Here is a 19,673-nt window from a genome sequence, read left to right on the forward strand (position 1 = left end):
GAGCCAAAGGGGCTGTTGTTTACAATCAAATTTGTTAGGGCTCAGTACTGACTGAATCAGTTATTTTCCTCAGAGTAATATGGAGCAGCTTTGTCAGATTTTAGGAAGTACAAATATTAAGGAAAAACATTCTCCAGAGGGATTTGGAGAAGATCACTGAGAGTCAATAGGATTTGTCCAGCAGGTTAACTTGAAATAGCCTACAGCGGGTCCTCTGCTGGGGGCACAGACCATGGATCCACGGCTGGTGCACAGTGATGAATGTGCTTGACAACTTCTCTCTCTGTTTTTTTTTAAAAATAATTTTAGCAACTTTTTTTGGCTTCTTTGTAGTTAAACCATGGGTCAAGCACAAAGTGGAGCAGATGATAAGGAAGTGACTCTTCAACACATCCAGGAACTTTACCGTAAATTTGCAAGTGAATGTCCAAGTGGAAATCTGCACTTGCATGAATTCAAGAGAATCTTTGGGATCGACAGCAACTCCACAGAAGAAGAATCTGCATATATGGAAAATTTGTTTCGATCTTTTGATACAAATAAGGTAATGTAACAATATCTTGTGTGTGAGAGATATAGAATAGATTTGAATCTAGAAATAAGTGAACATTATTTTAGGGAATATATTGTTAGATAAAACATTGCTGATGACGAACTTCAGTATTTGTCAGTGTTTGCTTTAATATTGCATTAGTCTTTGCTGGAAGGCAGTATGACTGACTGACCTATCCATCATCCTGTTTGCCTCTTAGGATGGTAAAATAGACTTCCTGGAGTATGTGGCAGCGCTGCATCTTGTTCTTCGTGGAAAACTGGTGGACAAATTGAAATGGTCTTTTAAAGTTTATGACAGAGATGGAAATGGCTGCCTGGACAGACAGGAAGTGAGACACATTGTCAGAGTAAGTATTCACTAATTTTATTTATGATTAAAAATTGTGTTTGCATCACTTACTTCAGAATATTTTGTCAGATCAAATTGGTCACAAATTTGTAGAATACTATATGCACCAACAGGACACTGTTTTTAGACAGATGAGATATTGTTAAAAAATTTAAAACTAGAATATGTAGCTACAAATACTCTCTAACATGTGTGTACAATGTATATCACTCTGCTGTAAGTACTTGAAGAGCTTTGAATACAATCTTGCTCAATTCAAATGGCATGTCATCAGTCTCAGTCTAAAAATATTTTGCTGAGTCACCACAATATCATAAGTGTATTGAGATAAGTGTTATAAACACTGTTGCAATGCAATAATAGACTGTTAGAATATGAATTATTTTCAAAGCTACAACCAGGGTTTGAATAACAATTAGAGTTGGATTGTTTTGCTTTGATATTCAGAAATCTTCTGACTTTACAGAGATTCTTCTCACTTGTTATTCTATTCCAAAAGGTGAATATCAGAATTTTACAAAAGTAAGTTAGTACTCAAAGAGTAGTATAATCGGTAACTAGTAGCTTTCTAAGTTAATTGTTTTTCCACATGGAAATAGATAAAGTGTCAATCAAATCAAGTTTAAAGGAAAAACACCAACCAAAATCAGTATACCAATATGTTATTTCCATGGCCAAGCAAAGTTTGATGAATATATGTGAACATGAGCTACTCTCTTTCAAAGCCAGAAACCAGAGAAGTAAGTCTCAAACTATAAGGTATAAAATCTGGAGCTGCTCCATAGACAAGAGCACCTTTTACACTGCCTATTCAAGGTGGAAATATTATTCCACCTGGCAGTTCTGTAGAAAGGCTAATATTGCAGAATGGGGGGGCAGAGTTGTCTCGCCTCTGAGCCAGGGAGCAGAAGTAGTAAACAACCTCTGTATAAAAACAGGGCAGGCAGGGCAGTCAGCAGGATGTTTTGACGACATGTTATGCATGACCTGTTATGCATGCAACATACTGCAGAAGATTCACAAAGCAGCTTGAGCAGTTAGTGGCTAACTTACAAAAGAACATCAGCTGAAAATGTCCTCAAATTTGGAAAACAATGAGGTCTGGGAGCTCATTACCCTCCGACTGGAGGGCGAGATCAGCCGCCATATAGCAGAGAAATGATTGTTGTTGCCATGTCATGCCATTGTTATTGTTCATAAAGTGCTGCTTATCACACACTGGAGCTGCATGATGCTGTGGCCTTTTGGTTCTGTGTAAAAGTGCAAAGGCTGCTCAAAGAAGGGACTTTGTTGCAGCTCTATAGCACAAGTTCTATGTAAAAAGGTATAATAAATAGAAGACTGATTTTGTGGATCCACAGAATGTTTTGTTTTCTTTTTATACCCAAATGAGCTTTATTCTACTGTTGAGTTCTCAGGTCCAAAACAGAAATGTCCCCATACACTCAGGTGCTCTCAATATCATCTAGAACATCTTTCACCATTTAAATGGACTGTATGGTAAATGGACTGCACTTGTACAGCACGTTTCTAGTCTTCTTGACCACTCAAAGCGCTTTTATACTTCTGAATCACATTCACCCATTCACACACACAATCACACACTGGTGGCCAAGGCTGCCATACAGGGTGCCACCTGCTACTCAGTAACCATTCATACGCTCTCACATACTGATGTGACAGCCATTTGGGGTTCAGTATCCTGCCCAAGGATACTGAACATACGGACTGGAGGAGCAGGGGATCAAACCCCTGGTGGATCACCCACTCTATGAGCCACAGCCTCCCCATTTACTGTCTATGGAGCAGCTCCAGACTTTCTCCCCTATGACATCACAAATTCGAGTTTTGGTTCCCTAGCTTTTGGATTTGGAAAGTGTTTTTGTTTTGTTTTTTTTTTGGCTAATATTTACACACTGGCGCCACCATGTGTCTTGCATCAAGTGCGGCTCCTAGCACACACTGGACACGTCGCACTGCAGCTTGTTATCAGACGACCACACAAAGTTATTACTGCTTTTACTTACAGATCTGTACCTCTTCCACCTATGCATTAGCTTAAAATCAAGTGTGGAGAGCACTTAATTAAAGTTAATTTGCCATGACTCGCCAGGCAATATCTTTTTTGCCATTGTCTTTATAATGGTGGCATTGTGGGTCATCAACCTCGAGATATTTCTCAAGATATTTCGAGATATAGCTCAACCTCAACAACGAGTCTCTCCTCATCCATTCTTTGTCAAACATGAGACACAGCAATGGTTACAGAGTTCTCATTATGCATTCATGATGCAGAGAGGAGTCGAGCTGCCATAGCAACAGAGAGAAAGAGCTCCTACAGGACCTGGTATGTGCAAGCAAAGAATGAGCGGGGGGAAAATGCATTTAAGTCTGGGAACGGTGAGGCTGGAAATAGGACAGTGGCATAAAGTGCTGTGGAGTGTGGAAGCATGTCCATGCTCCAGGTGTGGGGTTGTACTGTAAATAATAGGAGCGTATTTTTGGACGTGCAGCATTTGCCGCTGGTGTGTTTTGGCCTTTAGGCCAAAGGAATAACGTATATGAATTTTGAGTGGACATAGTTCCCCTTTAACATTCTCTTAGCAGTAGCTGTAAATAAATCTAACTAGTTCTTAACACCCTGAAAACTTGGTTTAAAACCCAAAGTAAACGTAATACAGATAAATTCAGATAAACAACAATCAAATCAAAGTTTCAGTTATAAAGAAAACATCCTTAGATATTATTTATTAAGAGTTCAACATTTACATATCTCAGCTTATCTGCTTCAGCCGCACTGTGTGGGTGTGGTTTGATTGACCGTAGTCTGGCAACACAAGCAAACAATCCCTCAAACCACCACTATAAATATTACTAAATGCTGACTGGTGCATGGAGGTGTGCACCATCCCATTTTTCTAACTGAATCCTGCCCAATTCAAAACAATAAGAACATAGACAAAAATACACATATGGAAAACTCTCATGCTATATAACCAAAATTATTTAAACTTTGGCAAAAATAAAATAGAATAAAATAAAATAAAATAAAAATCTGTATCCAAGTAAAGCACTGCTGCTCACAGTAAGAAGCTAGTTGACAAAAACAAAAATAAACAAACAAAAAAAAGTTTTCCGGACCTTTAAAGGGATAGTTGTTTTTGTTTGTTTGTTTTTTTGAAATGGGGTTGTATGAGGTAGGCCTACTTGTCAATAGTCAGGCTAAGCAATCTACTGCTGTGGATGGGGGCAGCAACAAAATGTATTTTAGCCATCTAAAAAATGTCCCACCTAAAAAATTCTATATCAGTTTAAGTGTACGCTATATTGAGAGTATTTTCAGTGCTTTTGTCACAGTCTGCTTCTCTCTCTCACCTGGAGCCTGTATCACGAAGCAGGATTAATGTCTTAGCGAGGTAACTTCAGGGTTAACCCTGGGTTTTTGGTCTCACGAAGCCGGTTCAGTTCTTATTGGGGTAGATCACCATGGTAACTTACTCTGAACGGCTATCCTGCTCCGGAGCAGGGTAAGTTCAGGGTTGAATCTGATCCTATAAAAAGCACCACCCACTGGCCAATCAGCTGTTCGGAAAAAAATGACTCCGCTGACAGAAATTCAGCCCAGCCATGACGGGAAGTTTAATTCATTTGATTGATTTTGATTTGAAAGTCTATTTTGAACATTAAAAAAGAAAAAGAAAGCAACAACAACAGACAATGAAAAGATTGTTCAAAAAGGAGTGGAAAGAAGTCGAAATTTCATCCCACCCCTTCATAAGAAAGAAACTGATCATTTGCAGACACTTAATAGCACCATTAATTAGTACCAACATTTTTTTTTTTTTTTTTTTTTTTTTTGGAGGAAATGATCCCTGTTAAAGATAATGGGCCTAACTGACAGCTTTGCTGCTGGAAATGTGGAAAGTAGCCTATCATGTCAACACTTCATGGTGTTTGAGGGATTTTCCTTTTTGTTTTTTAAAGAGGGACACTAGGTATATTTCTGCGCAGCTGTTAATTTCTAACACAGCTCAATATCAGGATGATTGTATTCAGACTATCAATTTGGTGTTGATATGATTTAATTGTGGCGTCAGCTTTAAGCTTTATTATAGCATATATAACGTTATGACAAAGAAGACCAATTTATCAGATGCAATGATGTTAGACGATGATACACGCAATTCACCTGCGCAGCATTGATTTCATGGGATTCAAGGGTGTGATCAGTTTCAGATGTACAGGTACAGGTACTGTAGCTACTTGAACCAGTGATGAGTCATTTAACCTGCACATCATTTTATTTGCTACCTTGTTTTGTCTTGATTTTCCCTCTCTCCTCCTCTATTTCTTCTTTCCTGACCCGTTTTTTTTCTTCTCCATTATGTGATTTCATTGATATTTTGACAGGGGAATTTCTTTGATAAGCTTTTAGTGGCTTCTAACCTCTCCGGCACTTTTCTTTTTTTAATCTTGTAAATGTTATACTGTCTGTTTTTAACATTATGTGCAAATAAACTAATTTAAACTAAAACTAAGCATTATTCATCCCATTAGGCGTTGCCACGCATGTTTCCTCCTCCTGCAGCTGCCACGGTGTTGGCCTTTTCTGTAATGTTGCTTTTCTCCTCCTCATATTTTAGTAGAATTAATCTCTGATCCTCACGAGAAATACTTTTTTTCCCTCACATATGGCGCTCTGTGAGGACGCTCAGTGACGCTGCGCTTCTCTCATGATTGTGATTGGTCCACTGCGTGCGCATTCACGGCTCTTGATAAAGCAACCCTGGGTTGAGTTACCGAGTTGATATCCAGCGTCGTGATACCGATTATCCTGATTGCCATTGTTAGGGTTAGTCAACCCAGGATAGGTCTGGGTAACCCAGGAAAGGTTGATCTCGCTTCGTGATACAGGCCCCTGCTCCTGGTAAATGCACCCTCCTAGCCAGCCACGCCCCCTAATCAAGACAACTCCACTCACCTGTGCACACAGCTGCTCCTCATCAGCACTCCCTGCATAAAAGCAGCTGCTGCCTTTCCCTCACTGCCAGATTGTTCTTCAACCTCATGCAAGACATTTCAGCATTCACTCTTGGCTTGGTTCCATGGTACCGACTCTGCTTGTTCCAGACCCGTCTATGTCGTCTGTTTCCTGGTAAACCCCAGCCTTTTGTCCCTGATTACAAGTTCTGCCTCAGTGTCTCTGGTTTCCATCTGCCTGTAGCTGTGTGGTGTTTTCCTGCCGAGACATTTTAAAGTGAGTGTTCCAACCTCCTGTCAGTTGCCTGCTGTGAGACTCCAAATACTGCCTTGTGTGTGTGTGTCCTTCTTTTACCTACCTGTTGGCTCATTCCCTGGACCCTGAACCCAGAGACTGTGTATGGGCTCTGAGCCCAAAGAATTAACCGTCTGCTCGTGTTCCTATTACCTTGTGTATAATAAAGGTCATTACCAACTGTCTGCCTGCCTTAGAGTGCTGCATTTGGGTTCAGTCACACCCGTTACAGAACAATCTGGCCAGAAATGAACCCAGCGCACTCTCCCTCACTGTGGAGCTACCACAGAATGATCCAACCATTCATGGACTCGGTTGGAGATCTTCTTGAAATGACATTTAAACTTATGTGTTTAAAAAATGATTGGAGATATGTCATGTGTGTGATGACAGATAGGCAGCCTTGTCATCAGCACACCAGGAGGTTTCCTTGAGGCCTTGGCTAAGGAATACGCTACCGAGTTGGATTGAGGACTTTGCGAGCACTTCTAATTCTTAGCCTGCACTTAAGTCAGTTAGGTTTGGGGTTGTTAGCCTGCAGCCTCCACATCCTGAGCGGACCCCAGCTGTCGGCCCGTTCTTAGAAACCTGCCTGTCCCTGGGAGGTCCTCGGAGCCTCAACCAGATAACCAGACGTGGGAAGAAATCCCTAGCCTGTCCTGCCAGCAACCAGGCCAAGCCTCAGTCCTAGTTACCCAGAATCCAGCCAGTCCCTCAATCTGTTGTCCTGGCTGACGCCACTACTGTTCCGGTGTCGGGGATCCTGGCAGACGTCACTCCTGTTCCGGTGTTGGGAGTCCCAGCAGACACAAATCCTGTTTCTGCTTTGGCAGGCTGGCTGACACCTGCTCCTTGAGCCCACTCGGCGGTCCGGCCGACACCTGCTCCTTGAGCCCACTCGGCGGTCCGGCCGACTCCTGCACCCATAGGCCACTCAGCAGCCTTGCCGACTCCTGTACCGAGAGCCCAGTCGGCGGTGTGGCTGACTCCTGCACCGAGAGTTCCTGCCCCCAGAGTCCAGTAGGCGACCCGCCCGACACTCGCACCCAGAGTCCAGTCAGCGACCCGCCCGACACTCGCACCCAGAGTCCAGTCAGCGACCCGCCCGACACTCGCACCCAGAGTCCAGTCAGCGACCCACCCAACACTCGCACCCAGAGTCCAGTCGGCGACCCATCCGACACTCGCACCCAGAGTCCAGTCGGCGACCCATCCGACACTCGCACCCAGAGTCCAGTCGGCGACCCGCCCAACACCCGCCGGTTCTGAGCTGCAGCACTCTAAAGGCCCTGTTCCTGCCGAGCTGCAGCGTGTTCCTATTACCTTGTGTATGAAAAAAGGTCATTACCAACTGCCTGTCTCAGAGTGCTGAATTTGGGTTCAGTCACACCTGTTACAGCTTTACCAGACAGTGATTTCCATCAGAAAAACAAAGCCATTATATTGCTTCTTAACAAAACCAGACTCCATTGACAAAGACAATGATTTAATACTGCTGAACGGAGCTGCTGGCGTACTGCTACCTCAATCAGTTTTTTTGTTTGTGTTATTGTGTAACTTTGGTGAACACCAAACTCACACAATAACACAAACTAACTGACTGACGCGCAGCTCCGTGATCAACAAGCTAAAACTACTGCTTTTGTCAATGGAGTCTGGTGGCTCTGAAGAGAGCATAGATGGGGAAATGAAACAGTTAACAGCTTCCCCATTAGAGTGGGCTGTCTGACATTATGGGTAAGTAATATTCTCAATATGGCACACACTTCAACTGATACTTAATTTTTTTCGGGGACTTTTTTAGATGGCTAAAATACATTTTTCTGGCGGACCCCTATCCTAAGCATTGCTTAGCTTTCTTGATGGACTCGAGCCTGCTTCTCCAAACTGTGGGCATACTGACTGACATCTACTGTATGTAATATACCAACTACTAAGTTTGATTGACCGGCAGACAGTGCGCGCACGTCACCAAAACGCGGCGCATTTAAGGGCGAGGAGAGGGGCTCATTTGATTGGTGTGATGTGAATGGGCTGTGTAAAACCCACTCCACGCCTTCTCTCCTCCCTCTTTCCGACTTGCGCAGGTAGGAGGGACGGAGGTGGGATAGAGGAGTAGCTGCACCAGGGTGCACGGTATGCCAAACTTGCAAAATCCGCCTGGCCACACCCAGTTGGCGAAGCGCAGGTGCGCTGCGTCTCCGATGCGCCCGGTCTACGAAACTAGAGCCCATTAAGTTTAAAACTTGATTTTAAAAAATACACAATACAAATACAAACAAGTGGATTAACAAGGGACATAATTCTGTTCAATGTCTAAAATGTATAAAGTGTGCAACAATGGCAGAAATGTTGGAATGATATTTGTTCTTTACAACATCTGAAGTAATTTTTTTCTTTTTTCGATCTGCTCAGATCATCAACAAGATAAAGAGGCACAAGGATCCGAGCATCACAGGGAATATTGAAGATATTTGTGACAGAATATTTGATCTGGTGGACAAGAATAAAGACAGTAAGTTCCAAGTTGATTATAATACAATGTGCTCACATAAATATAATTTCAACACAAATCCTTCTTTCTGGTGATCTTTTTCTTCTATTCTTGTGCTGTTATAATTGTGCTTTGATAAACATAGATTCACTTTCAAATAAAGATTCTGATTGTGTCAATCTGTTTCTCTCGTGAATTGTCTAGGTCAGATTTCTTTGGAAGAATTTATTGAAGGGGCTGAAAAGGACCCATGGGTGATGGATCAGCTCAGACTGGACATTGGGCCTTGTGATTGGTTCATTGACCAGCAGGAGAAGAAACCCTGACTTTATAATGTACAGTGTGTGTTTTTATGATAAATGATTGGACACTAAGGGACATTAATAATCTGCCTGCAGTGTTGTCCATACCTGTTTGGGGATTTTTGGGGGAATCATCATGTTTGTTTTTAGGTTTGTTTGTTTTGTTCTGGGGGTCCAAGATTCATGATAAGATCAGTGATTGTTTTTTGGATGTGGGACAACAGCTTGGGGATGCAGCCAGGATCTTTCATTAAATCAATTTCTCTGTGGTCTCTGTTTTTGAAGAGAAGCCTCTCATCAGTTATGATGGACTTCAGGTAACTTAAAAGGCAATAGGCCAGTGTTTCCTTTGTCTATTCTGGGCTTCTGTAGAAACACGGTGGTGCAAAATGGTGGATGAAAGAGGACCCGCTCCCTAGGAGGATATAAAGGGCTCAAGCTTGGCACAATAATGCTAAGGTGATCATACACTTCAGGTGATTATACACTAATGAAAACAGAAGTATGAATATTATATTCCATTTCTCCGATTTATCCCCCCAAATCCTACACACTGCTCCTTTAAAGCTTAATAGATCACATACACTAGCAGGCTAATCCTCTTACGATGAAGATGAAGAGGATGAAGATGTTTTTTCAAAAAGGAAACACCCAATGGTCATTGTGCCATTTTTATACAGTTTCATGGCCATTGCAACATAAAAAAATGTCAACATTTTACAAAAGCAACAGTGTGATGGTTTGTCCTATCTCCAGTGACTCTGGACCAAATGGTCACAATCTTTTGATCAGTATCATTTGGCCAAATCTTCAACATTTGAAAAGTATTGAAAATATTTTTGGGGTTTTGTTTCATATACTTTAAGTCAACATTTTTTTCAATGTGTATGTCTCCAAACATGAGTTCAAAATGTTCTGTTTTTGAATACTAAAGACCAATTGTTATTCAAACTCTCCTTAGGGTGGGCCATAAGGTGAGCCCAGTGACAGTGATAGTTTAGCATGTTGATATGAAGTCAATACAGACAATTCAGTCCATGCATTTACAGTAATTTTGCTATTGTCTTGCTGTAATTCTGTGCGTGCCTGGTTTAAAACGTATACTATGGTATGTCTTTTATCCAATCTATTGTTTTGACAGGTCATCTGAATGTGAAAGATAAGGACAATAAATGCAGTAATAGGGACCATAAATGAAGGAGAGGGTGATTAACAGGAGTGTGTGAGTTAGATCAGTGTGAATATGGAAAGTAAGGGAAATTAATTTGTTGTTGACAATAACCTTTTATGTCTTCCATCAGTTGGTAGATTCAGGTTTTCTTTCTATTTTTTCCTTTTTGTCAGCTGTGGTTATATTGTAAATTTGGTCCTCAACACCCCTGTAAAGTTCAAAATAAACACAAGACCATACCAGTTAGTCTGTATGTTTTAGTATTTTTGACTTTATAAAGCCTGCTCTGGGACCTATTTTGTTGCCCAAAGAATGTTGTGGTGTTTTATTGGGCTTATCTCGACATTAGATTGGCTCTGGTATTTCTCATAATATTAAATCATACACAAGCATGCTCTGTGAGTTAGTGTCAACACAGCTCTGTAGTCACCAAGCTTATGGAGACCTTTTGGGGGCTTTCCTGTATGGATTTAGTCTTAGCCTTTAAACCTCTTTACCTAACAGTTGCCTATGTGATAGCTTCACAGCAGGTGCTCAAGTAGAAAAAAAGGGAATCCCTTCCACATGCTGCTTGGCATGCCCATTGAGGCCCAAGCTCCTTGTGCACAGTAATGAGCAAAGAAAATGTCTGTCTGTCTGTGCGTTCTCCCCCTCTCCTCTCCTTATTCTCCACTACCTTCTTTTGCCCTCGTCTTTTCTTCCTTTAAATAGTCAGGCGCTAATTCTTATAATTACCTTCTAAATAAGCTCTGAATATTCTAAAAGAATCCCAAAGAACAGACGCATGCAGCTCGGCACTCCTCCTCTCCTTCTCTGCGCTCTTAAGGCAGCACAGCCCCAAACTACATGTCATTTTTGTTTAAATAAATTATCAGAGACACAACATGGGAGACATAAACTTTATTTCAAATTGAGTTTTAGCTGAAAAATATGTGTGGAAGTGGGAAAGAAATTAGGCATTTGTCTCTGCTCACCCGAATCTGACAGAGAGTTGGAGATAGTGGGATTTTATACCTGGCTATTTTATACCTGGCAGGTTATTGCGGAAGTTAGACTGTCTATAGTGAAATGTTTTAAAAGTGGTTAAATTTCACAACAGTGACAAACAATGCTGAGGCTCAGGGCAAAACTCGTTACCTGGTTGTCCGTGAGGGCAGATGAGGGATAGCCTAAGTGATGCTGCTCTTCGGGTGCTCGATTTGTGTGCGGCTGCCACAAGGGAAGTTGTAGAGGGAGGAGCAGGGGCTCGACTCAAATACAGTTGTTGGGCATTGATGGGACAACTGGGAATTGATGCCATGGGCTGAATTTAAAAACTAAAATATAACATTATTAAAAGACATACTTTTAACGGAGAGCCTTTCCTGATTTTGCCTGAGTTTTAAGTTAATTTAAACCGTCTTTTCCCCCTCAGTTTTTAAGTAACGTTACCGCAAAGTGATTCGTACAAGGCTGTTTAAATGTTTAAACGAAAACGGAAATGGTAAGTGAATTTTATCTTGGTATTTGTTTCCTCTTTGATTGAAAACACAGGCCTCAGAAAGGACATATGATTAGCTGGTAAAGAACGTCACCTTTACATATCTCTAACAGGTTCAGCTATATCCATGAGCGGTATGCACATTTTTTGTTGTTGTTATCGCCCGAGTAATAGTATACAAATGTATAGCTGGGTTTCCTCAGGCATCTGTCACCATGACAGAAATGCGCATGCGTTGATTCTTCCCAGTTGACTGTTGACAAACGTGACCAATGCAGATCTCTGCCCATTTGCAGTTTCGTCATCAGACGGAATAAGATGTAATTTAACGGGATTTTGTCGACGTTGTGAGGCCGCAGCTGGATTCTACTTGAAGTTGTGAATCCGGTAAGTAATGTTAATCGGGTGTGAGTTGCTAGACCATGCTATTTAATCAAGTGGCGAGTCAAGATGCAGTTCAATGCTAGCTACGTTAGCATTTAGCAAGATAAAGTTAGCTAGCTGGATGGCTGTAACTGGTATTTGTTCAAATACCTGGCCGACCTTACGACGCCCATCCCAACCCGCAGTGCCTTCTTGTGGTACACGTGACGCCTTTGTGGTTTAAATAAACAGTGGTAAGTTACGGTTCAGTCACTGATATAGCGTTTGGAGGTGCAAGCTAAGCAAATGTTAAACCCTCCGTTTCTCACGCATAACTTTTAGTGACGCGTGACTTTTAGCAATATTAGGCTATGTTTACAATGGGAATTTCCTCCCTCTCAGTCAGTAATACTCTTGTTGTGCTTTCTGCGCTTTAGGTTTCTCGAAAACTACGATTATATTCGGCGAAATGATGGACTTCAGGAGAGACGGAGTAGATTGTATGTTTCCATAGCCTTAGCGTCTGTCTGCAGTGTCTATATCTTTCACTGTGTTCTTTCTTACACGTTAATCTGCCCATTTAAATGTATTCCTCAGAGTCTTAACTCAATCACAATCAGGGAGCGGTTCTTCATCAGATTGTGCACCTGCGCTTTTTGCCTATTGCGCCTCACAAATAAGTGACTTTTCGTTAATTTTGTGTTTGTGTAAATGGATTACATAAAGCTTGATAATGAAATTCAAGAAAGATACCAGTTAGTCACAGTGGCATCGAGGACACTGTAGCCGTCTGTTATGCTTGAAAGAACCAGTTTGACCTGATTTTCCCTGTGTCACGTGGGTTGGACTGTTCAGCAAGCTAAATGAATTCGGCTGGTCATGCACCCTGTCAGTGTACTCCACCTCATACCAGGCCTCAAGTCGTGGCCAGTTTAGTCTCCTTGTTGTTGTGGCACTAGCTACAGCAGGCACAAGGAGCCACCTCTGTCAGTCTAGGTTTAAACAAGGTTGCGCCTTTCTGCTACTGGAATGGAGCCTGCAACCAGCTGTAAGATGAGAAATGCTTGATTCTTTGTTAAGCCACCATCCCAGTGATCACTTGACTGAAGTGGCCTACCTATGGCTTGCTACTCAGGTTGCCCTGTGAACTGACCTGAAAGCCTGTGCTTCGTAATCTGTCATCTGCTATTCTAGGATGCTTGTAAATATTTTAAGAAAGGAATAGCGAGAGAGTATAGTCTTGTATTGGCTGCAACTCCGGAGGGCCTGCTCATTAATTAAAACACAGTATCAGCCCTGCTCTTTGGAGGTAATGTTGTGTTAACCATACAATTACACATGTTCACGAGCTTGGTCTGGTTTGCCTTAAGTCTTCAAGATAATAAGATAATGTAAAAAGTGAAATAGCTTTTTGAGGCTGTCTTGCTCTGTAAATTTACTTTATTTTAACTTGAGTCAGGATGTTGGAGTCAAGAGACAGGGTCCCTCCCTGTCTCTCCAGTCAAATATGTAAATCCATGGAATAGGCAGAATAGAGGCATTATTACTTGATAGGAGGGGTAGAGTTGACTCTTCCCTAAGCCCTGCCCCTTTGTGATGGTCCAACAAGCTGTCAGAGCGAGCATGGAGCCCACACTGTAATTAACTGCATTCCCTCAAGAAAAATGATCAATTCTTTTGAAAAACAAATAAGCAGTTTCAGAGGGAAGCAGACAGAAAGGTCAACAATATGTATTTGAATGATAAATCCAGGATGTCAAACTCCCTCAGCAGCAAAAACAGGTTAAAAAGATATAGATACTTAAAAGCTAAAGCCCGACTATAGGCTACAGTTCACCGTGATAAAGTGAATCATCACATCACTGGCAGTTGAGACAGAAGACAATGAATATAAAGGAAAACTTTGCCGGTATTCAACCATTTGTGTGTCACTGTGGTGTGTGCAGATCCAGGAGAAGCCAAACATCGCTCATCTGCACACACTGCGATGACACACAGCTGGTTGAATATTGACAATGTTTCTCCGCTTCCCTTCACTAGTTCCTGTAGAGCAGGGTAGTCCTTGATTAAGTATTATCATTAAGAAGCAAAAGCAGCATGTGTATACGTTCAGTTAGTTAGTTAGCTAGCTAGCTAGCTGAATGTATACACATGCTGCTTTTGCTTTGTAATAGCTAGCTAGCTAGCTAACCCTGCACTTTTCAGGGTTTGATTTTGGTTTTGGAATGGCGAAGAAACATATAAGTATCATTATTACATGTGCCCCAGGCACATTGTTAAGCTAAAAAAACCATAAATCCAGCCTGAAATTTGAGAAAAGCTGAGAAGATTGAATGAGAGTCTACGGAGCACAGCCGTGTAACTGGCTAATTCTACACTATGATTGGTCAGTCTGCATTCGAGGGGCGCGACTTAGTGAAGGGTCAAGGGTCCGTGAGACTTTATTGGTTTAAATTTCTGACTAGCCATGCCATCACCATGTAGGGGCATAAAGTGAAGACAAAGATAAAGTCAAGGTTTGAATAAATTTGAAATACTGGTTTGTTTGATTGAAAACAATCATTTCCTAAATGCTAATAAACCACGGAACAGACGCAATGACCAGCAGTAAGATGGACACTTTTCTGGATTCTGAATGATTTATTTACTCTGTGTGTGCATGTGTCTGTCTTTCTGTCTGTCTGTTTTTCTTTTAGGTCTAAACTAAACCATGCTGAAATGGCTTTCCGGTGAAGAGGGAGAGCCTGGCCCTGGAGTAAGTACACATGTACTTATTTTTCATTACTTGAATGAATGGTCACATTGTAATCTGTGTCTACATTAAGAATGATCACATATTTTGTGTTTGGGTAACATGTCTCACGACTTGTTTCCATTGAACCATTAAAAAAAAAAAAGATGGATGCAGTAATTCCAGACTTGAAAATGGCTTGTGCTGAAACGGAGGTCACTAAAGAGAAACACAGGTTCATGTGTCAGGGTCATAGAAATCCCAAAACATGTTCTAACATTAGGCGAAGTAATTTCTAATTTAAAAACAAGTGCTGCACTGCATGACCATTAAAACATTATTAGTGTCACATGATACACATTGACTGGACTGGCAACAAGTCATTGTAGCTAGTTGGTGGCTGAAATGTCTAATGAGAGAATAAAGTAAGCAAGCACTAATAGCTGTTTTCATGAATCATTTCATATTATCTTTATTACTAGATGTTTAATGGGCTCAAATAAAACCCAGCGAAAGCTTTGCAGTCTGTTTCATGTTCAGATAGACTGGAATTAGGTAGACTGCTGAGCTCAGGGCTTTAACTCAGACAACTGGAGCTCACACTTCCTGTGAGGGGGTATCACTGCTCCAGCTTAAATCCCCCCTGCATCCCCATCTATTTACTGCACTGCCTGTATGGTTATCTTCATATATTAGGTCTTGCTGGGAATCAGTGATTGATAAAAATGCTCAGAAACATTAAATCCACTCAACTCACACTCATCCATATAGCTACTAATCTGAAGTGTTAAAAGAGCAACATGACTCATCTTTTGAGACATCCATTAGCTTTTACCTCAGTCATGTTTGTTTGTATTCCTTTTCACTATTAAGCCCTCTTGTTCCTCCTGACAGACACTGGATTGGTATTGTGACATTTACTGACTTTTGAGATGGATCATGTATTGGCCACACATGTCTGATCCACATTAAATAGACCCTTTCCGTCAGTGTCTTTTTTAAAAAGTGTAACAGCGCAGTTTTATAAGCTCCCTCAAATAATGTCATTAAAATTTCCACAAGTCTATACACAATATAGGTGTATGACCATCAGCTATTGGTGTGTATTTACAATCTCATGTTACCTTGCACATCATGTAATAGGCCCAATCTGTTTGGCACAGTGAGGTATACAGATTTGAAATTGAAAAAGAAAAAAGATAACAGTTACAGAATAGTATTTATGTATCCAAAAATAAAAACTGAAATCAGTGCATCCCTTTTGCTCCATTATAGGTCCTCTTTCAGCAATCACAAGCGTTACAATCTCTGTTTTATTTAGGTTCTGTTTTCTCCTGATGCTAGGTCCTAGAGCTCCTTAATCTCACACACAGTTAAATACACACACTCTAAAGCTGGCATACTCCAGATGGCTCTCTAAAATGTTGTCGCAGACAAGTACCAGTATACTTATTCCAGCACAGGGTGTGTTCAGTTGTTGTCTAGCCAGCATGTGCATTTGGTGCAGCATTCAAAACCAAATGCAGTGCTTCTTTTGGGTCACCAGCCCACCATCTCTTTCATCTGTCCCCAGGGTCCAGGCTCTCCCCATGTTGCTGCTGCTGCTGCTGCTGGTGGTGGAGAGGCTGCTGCAGAAGAAATGGCAGACCGGCTCACCCAAACTGAGCTGCTTGTCACTCAGCTGAAGGAGATGATTCGGGAGAAGGATGCAGCACTTCGTGCCAAAGATGACCAACTGAAGGTGAGGAAAGTTTCTCTCCTACCTTCAAGAAGCTCGCCTCAAATAAACTGGGTTACTGAAAAGTAACACAAATATGAGGAGCACTGTTGGAGAACTCCGATAACTGATAATTACCTCCCTCTCATTACTGACACTGATACTGTAACTGATAATTCACCTTTTTGTATTTTTAAAATAATTTTACAAACTGCAGTGAGAAAAAATAGATTATTTAAGATTCCATGGCTCTGACCTAACCAAATTTACTTGATAGCACTATTGTTAACACAACAAAAACAATGAACAGTTCTGACTCTTCCATACTGGCCAACATTAGGGTAAAAAAGAGGGAGAGAAAGAGGGAGTATTGACAAATGGTCCTCAACGCCCCTGCCCCCATAGAACCCTACACCACAAATAAATATAATAAATACAGGGATGTGAAAGTAAAATGACTTTAAAGTCATTCTCAGTCTTAAATTCATAGCTAACTGTAAAACCAAAATAAAAAAAACATACTAAATGAACACAAAAGGTTTAAAGGTTAAAACTTGTGGAGAGAAAGAGAGGTATTATGAAGCCCAGTGTCACTGTGTGAATCCCTGGTTTGTCAGTCTGCAGACCGAAGACTCTATTAACAGAGACAAACAGAGTGACAGCTGACTCATATGAACGGTCCAGCACTGATGCCCATGGGCAGGTCTGCCTCACATCTGTGAGAAATGTCTGTATTGTCAAGCTACACTTTTATAAACACATCCAGACACCACCTCATCGTTGCACAATAGACTAACTGACATCTACCAAGTAGAATGACAATGCCCTAATGATTTACCTCACACATTAACACTCATCTCAAACAATAAAGTGGCTCTGTCTCACACACACGCAGTGACCGAGAGAGAAATAGAGATTGTCACTGTATAAGCAGAGGGGCAGAGGCTGAGTGAGCACAGTCAGGCAGGGTTGACATGCTCCAGACTGGGTTGCTAGGAAACAATACAAATTAAGGGCTAACTGTAGCATCACACAGCTAACCCAATGGTCACTAATGGGTTTATTGACAGAATGGAGCCTTCTTGGTGTGAGTTTGGTGGGGCCGTTTGAACTCTTTTCCCCTAGCCTTAGAATGTTCTTTAAGGGTGGTTCTATTAGGTGTTCTATGTTCAGTGTTGGATGTGAGCCGCTGCTTATGTTGGGCTAGCGTTCCAGAGACGGTCCATCAGTGCTGTATCTTACCTGTTTAACGGCAGCGGGAAGTTTGCTGATCTGGTGGGGAGTCTGGCGGTCGGGGATCAGACCTTTGGGACAATTGTGTTGTCTTCCTCTAAAACAGTGAATGACATCTACACTGCAGCGTTGACATGTTTGACTCTCTAGTCACCATGCTGGACTTGTTGCTCTTTTTCTTCTGTTTTTTTGGCAGCTCCAACTTTAAAGGTGAACCACCACATATTGTGTCGAGGTGTGTAGATGCTGCCCTTATTAAGTCAACAAAAGCAATCTGGATTTGTATTATTGGCGCTATTTATTAGTTATAATGTCATTATTGGAAAAATACATAATAGTAAAAATAAATGTCTCTTTATAGGCTGATAATTTTTCAGCCCAATGTATATTATGCATCCTCAGTTATAACACATAATAAATATCTGTTGGTTCAATGAAATCATTATTAGGACCAAATTTAAAATTCATCTTTAGAAAACCTGTAATATAATAGTAGTTAGATGGATTTTGGAGTGCCCTTATTTTGCAGTTGAAACCTGAACTGCAGCTACACCGAAGCCAAGCACAGTGTTTCATGGGGGTTATTATGAAGTTACTGTTTCTCAGTTTTGTTTTGTAGCCTGTTAATTTCAGTCACTTTGTGTTTAAAATACCGATATGATAATTCCACGTGTTTTGGCTTGGATGGATATTTAATGTGATTTTCCTTGTACTTAAAACAATATTGAATGCTCTGGTGCCATCTGAGAGGGATTTGTATATGACAGAGCCAGGCACTGTTGGTCACATGAGTTTTTCTGCTCCTGTTAGTCACTGAGTGAGTCCACTCTGTAAAAAACAGGATCTAGTTAACTATTAAACTCCCAAGTCAAAGTCTACTACACAATACTAAAGACAAGAATGTGAGATTAGAGTTCAGCCACGATACAGTAAATGCCTGGCGTAGAAGCCACCTTACAGGAGAGTGTAAACAGAGACATTCATTCTATCACAGGCCATCATCACACTACCATTCATCTCACACTGTCCAGGTCAACATTTTTGGCAGCATGTTTTCAAATGTTCTTGTAAGAATTGCTTCTGCATAAAGCATGTAATTTATCATATGTCAAGCTTGAGATAAAGAGCATATTGTCCTTGACCCAGGTGGAGAAAGAGACATGTGAGTCCAGATTGTCAAAGCTGCGTCTGCAGAACAAAGCCAAGGTGACCTCCCTCACCGCACAGCTGGAGGAGCTGAAGAAACAACAGGGAGGTCAGGGCACGCCAACACACAGCAAAAAGGTAGAGGCATGCACACACATCCATGCTTGTATCAGTTTATGTGAATACCTACAATGAATGCATAAATTCCATAAACCTTAACTCTATGTCTGATATGTATCTGACTGAATTTTAATCCCAATTCATATTTACGCAATAAGCAATTTCACCACTAGGGGGCACAAAGGATACAGTGCAGATTCATTGTAAAGCACATGCATCATCGACTTATGAAGTTGTTACTGCTAATATGTAAGCAAATAAATAAGAGCAATATGAGCATCCAGTTTGAGTCATGTTACTGGTCTTCTGGCAAATGTAGTCCAATGTGTTCCTGATTTTATGTTATTTATTCTATGTCTTCTTGTTTCCCTGTAGGGGCCATCAGAAGGAGGAGGGGATCAAGCCAGTCGAGGCAAGATTGTCTTACTAAAGAAGAAGGTTGAGGAACTAGAGCAGCAGCTTGCACAAAGACAAGAGGAACTGGAAAACAAGGCAGAGTAATTTTATGTACAGCAAAATGAGATAGATTGGCTCTCCTCGTAAACTCCTGTGTAAACAATGTTATTTTGCGTGAGTGGTATCACACAGAGGGTTTGCATTGTTATATTTAGAAGATTAATAATAAATATTTTGTTAGGGCTTTGTCACAGAAATCACTGAGAGTCAAACCATTTCCAGTCATTGTTATATTTAGAAGATTAATAATAAATATTTTGTTAGGGCTTTGTCACAGAAAT

At 41.2% G+C, this 19,673-nt stretch overlaps 2 protein-coding genes across 3 annotated transcripts in view; both read left to right on the forward strand.

Annotated features, from left to right (window-relative positions):
* Positions 1-318: 318 nt before the first annotated feature.
* Positions 319-10,349, forward strand: LOC125905523 (guanylyl cyclase-activating protein 2-like). Its single transcript, XM_049603526.1, has 4 exons — positions 319-544; positions 753-902; positions 8,595-8,694; positions 8,878-10,349. The coding sequence occupies exons 1-4, from the start codon at positions 341-343 to the stop codon at positions 8,997-8,999; spliced, it is 576 nt and encodes a 191-aa protein (XP_049459483.1). The 5' UTR covers positions 319-340; the 3' UTR covers positions 9,000-10,349.
* A 1,531-nt stretch (positions 10,350-11,880) lies between these two features.
* Positions 11,881-19,673, forward strand: part of si:ch211-220f16.2 (golgin subfamily B member 1) — a 53,663-nt gene continuing 45,870 nt past the window's right edge. For both annotated transcript variants that reach the window (XM_049602633.1, XM_049602634.1), the window contains exons 1-5: positions 11,881-12,013; positions 14,686-14,744; positions 16,294-16,461; positions 18,817-18,954; positions 19,312-19,428. In XM_049602633.1, the coding sequence (XP_049458590.1) occupies positions 14,700-14,744; positions 16,294-16,461; positions 18,817-18,954; positions 19,312-19,428 (468 nt within the window). In that variant the 5' untranslated portion in view covers positions 11,881-12,013; positions 14,686-14,699. The remainder of the gene's footprint in view (positions 12,014-14,685; positions 14,745-16,293; positions 16,462-18,816; positions 18,955-19,311; positions 19,429-19,673) is intronic.

This window comes from Epinephelus fuscoguttatus, linkage group LG2, assembly GCF_011397635.1.
Source record: "Epinephelus fuscoguttatus linkage group LG2, E.fuscoguttatus.final_Chr_v1".
Classification (NCBI taxonomy): Eukaryota; Metazoa; Chordata; class Actinopteri; order Perciformes; family Serranidae; genus Epinephelus; species Epinephelus fuscoguttatus.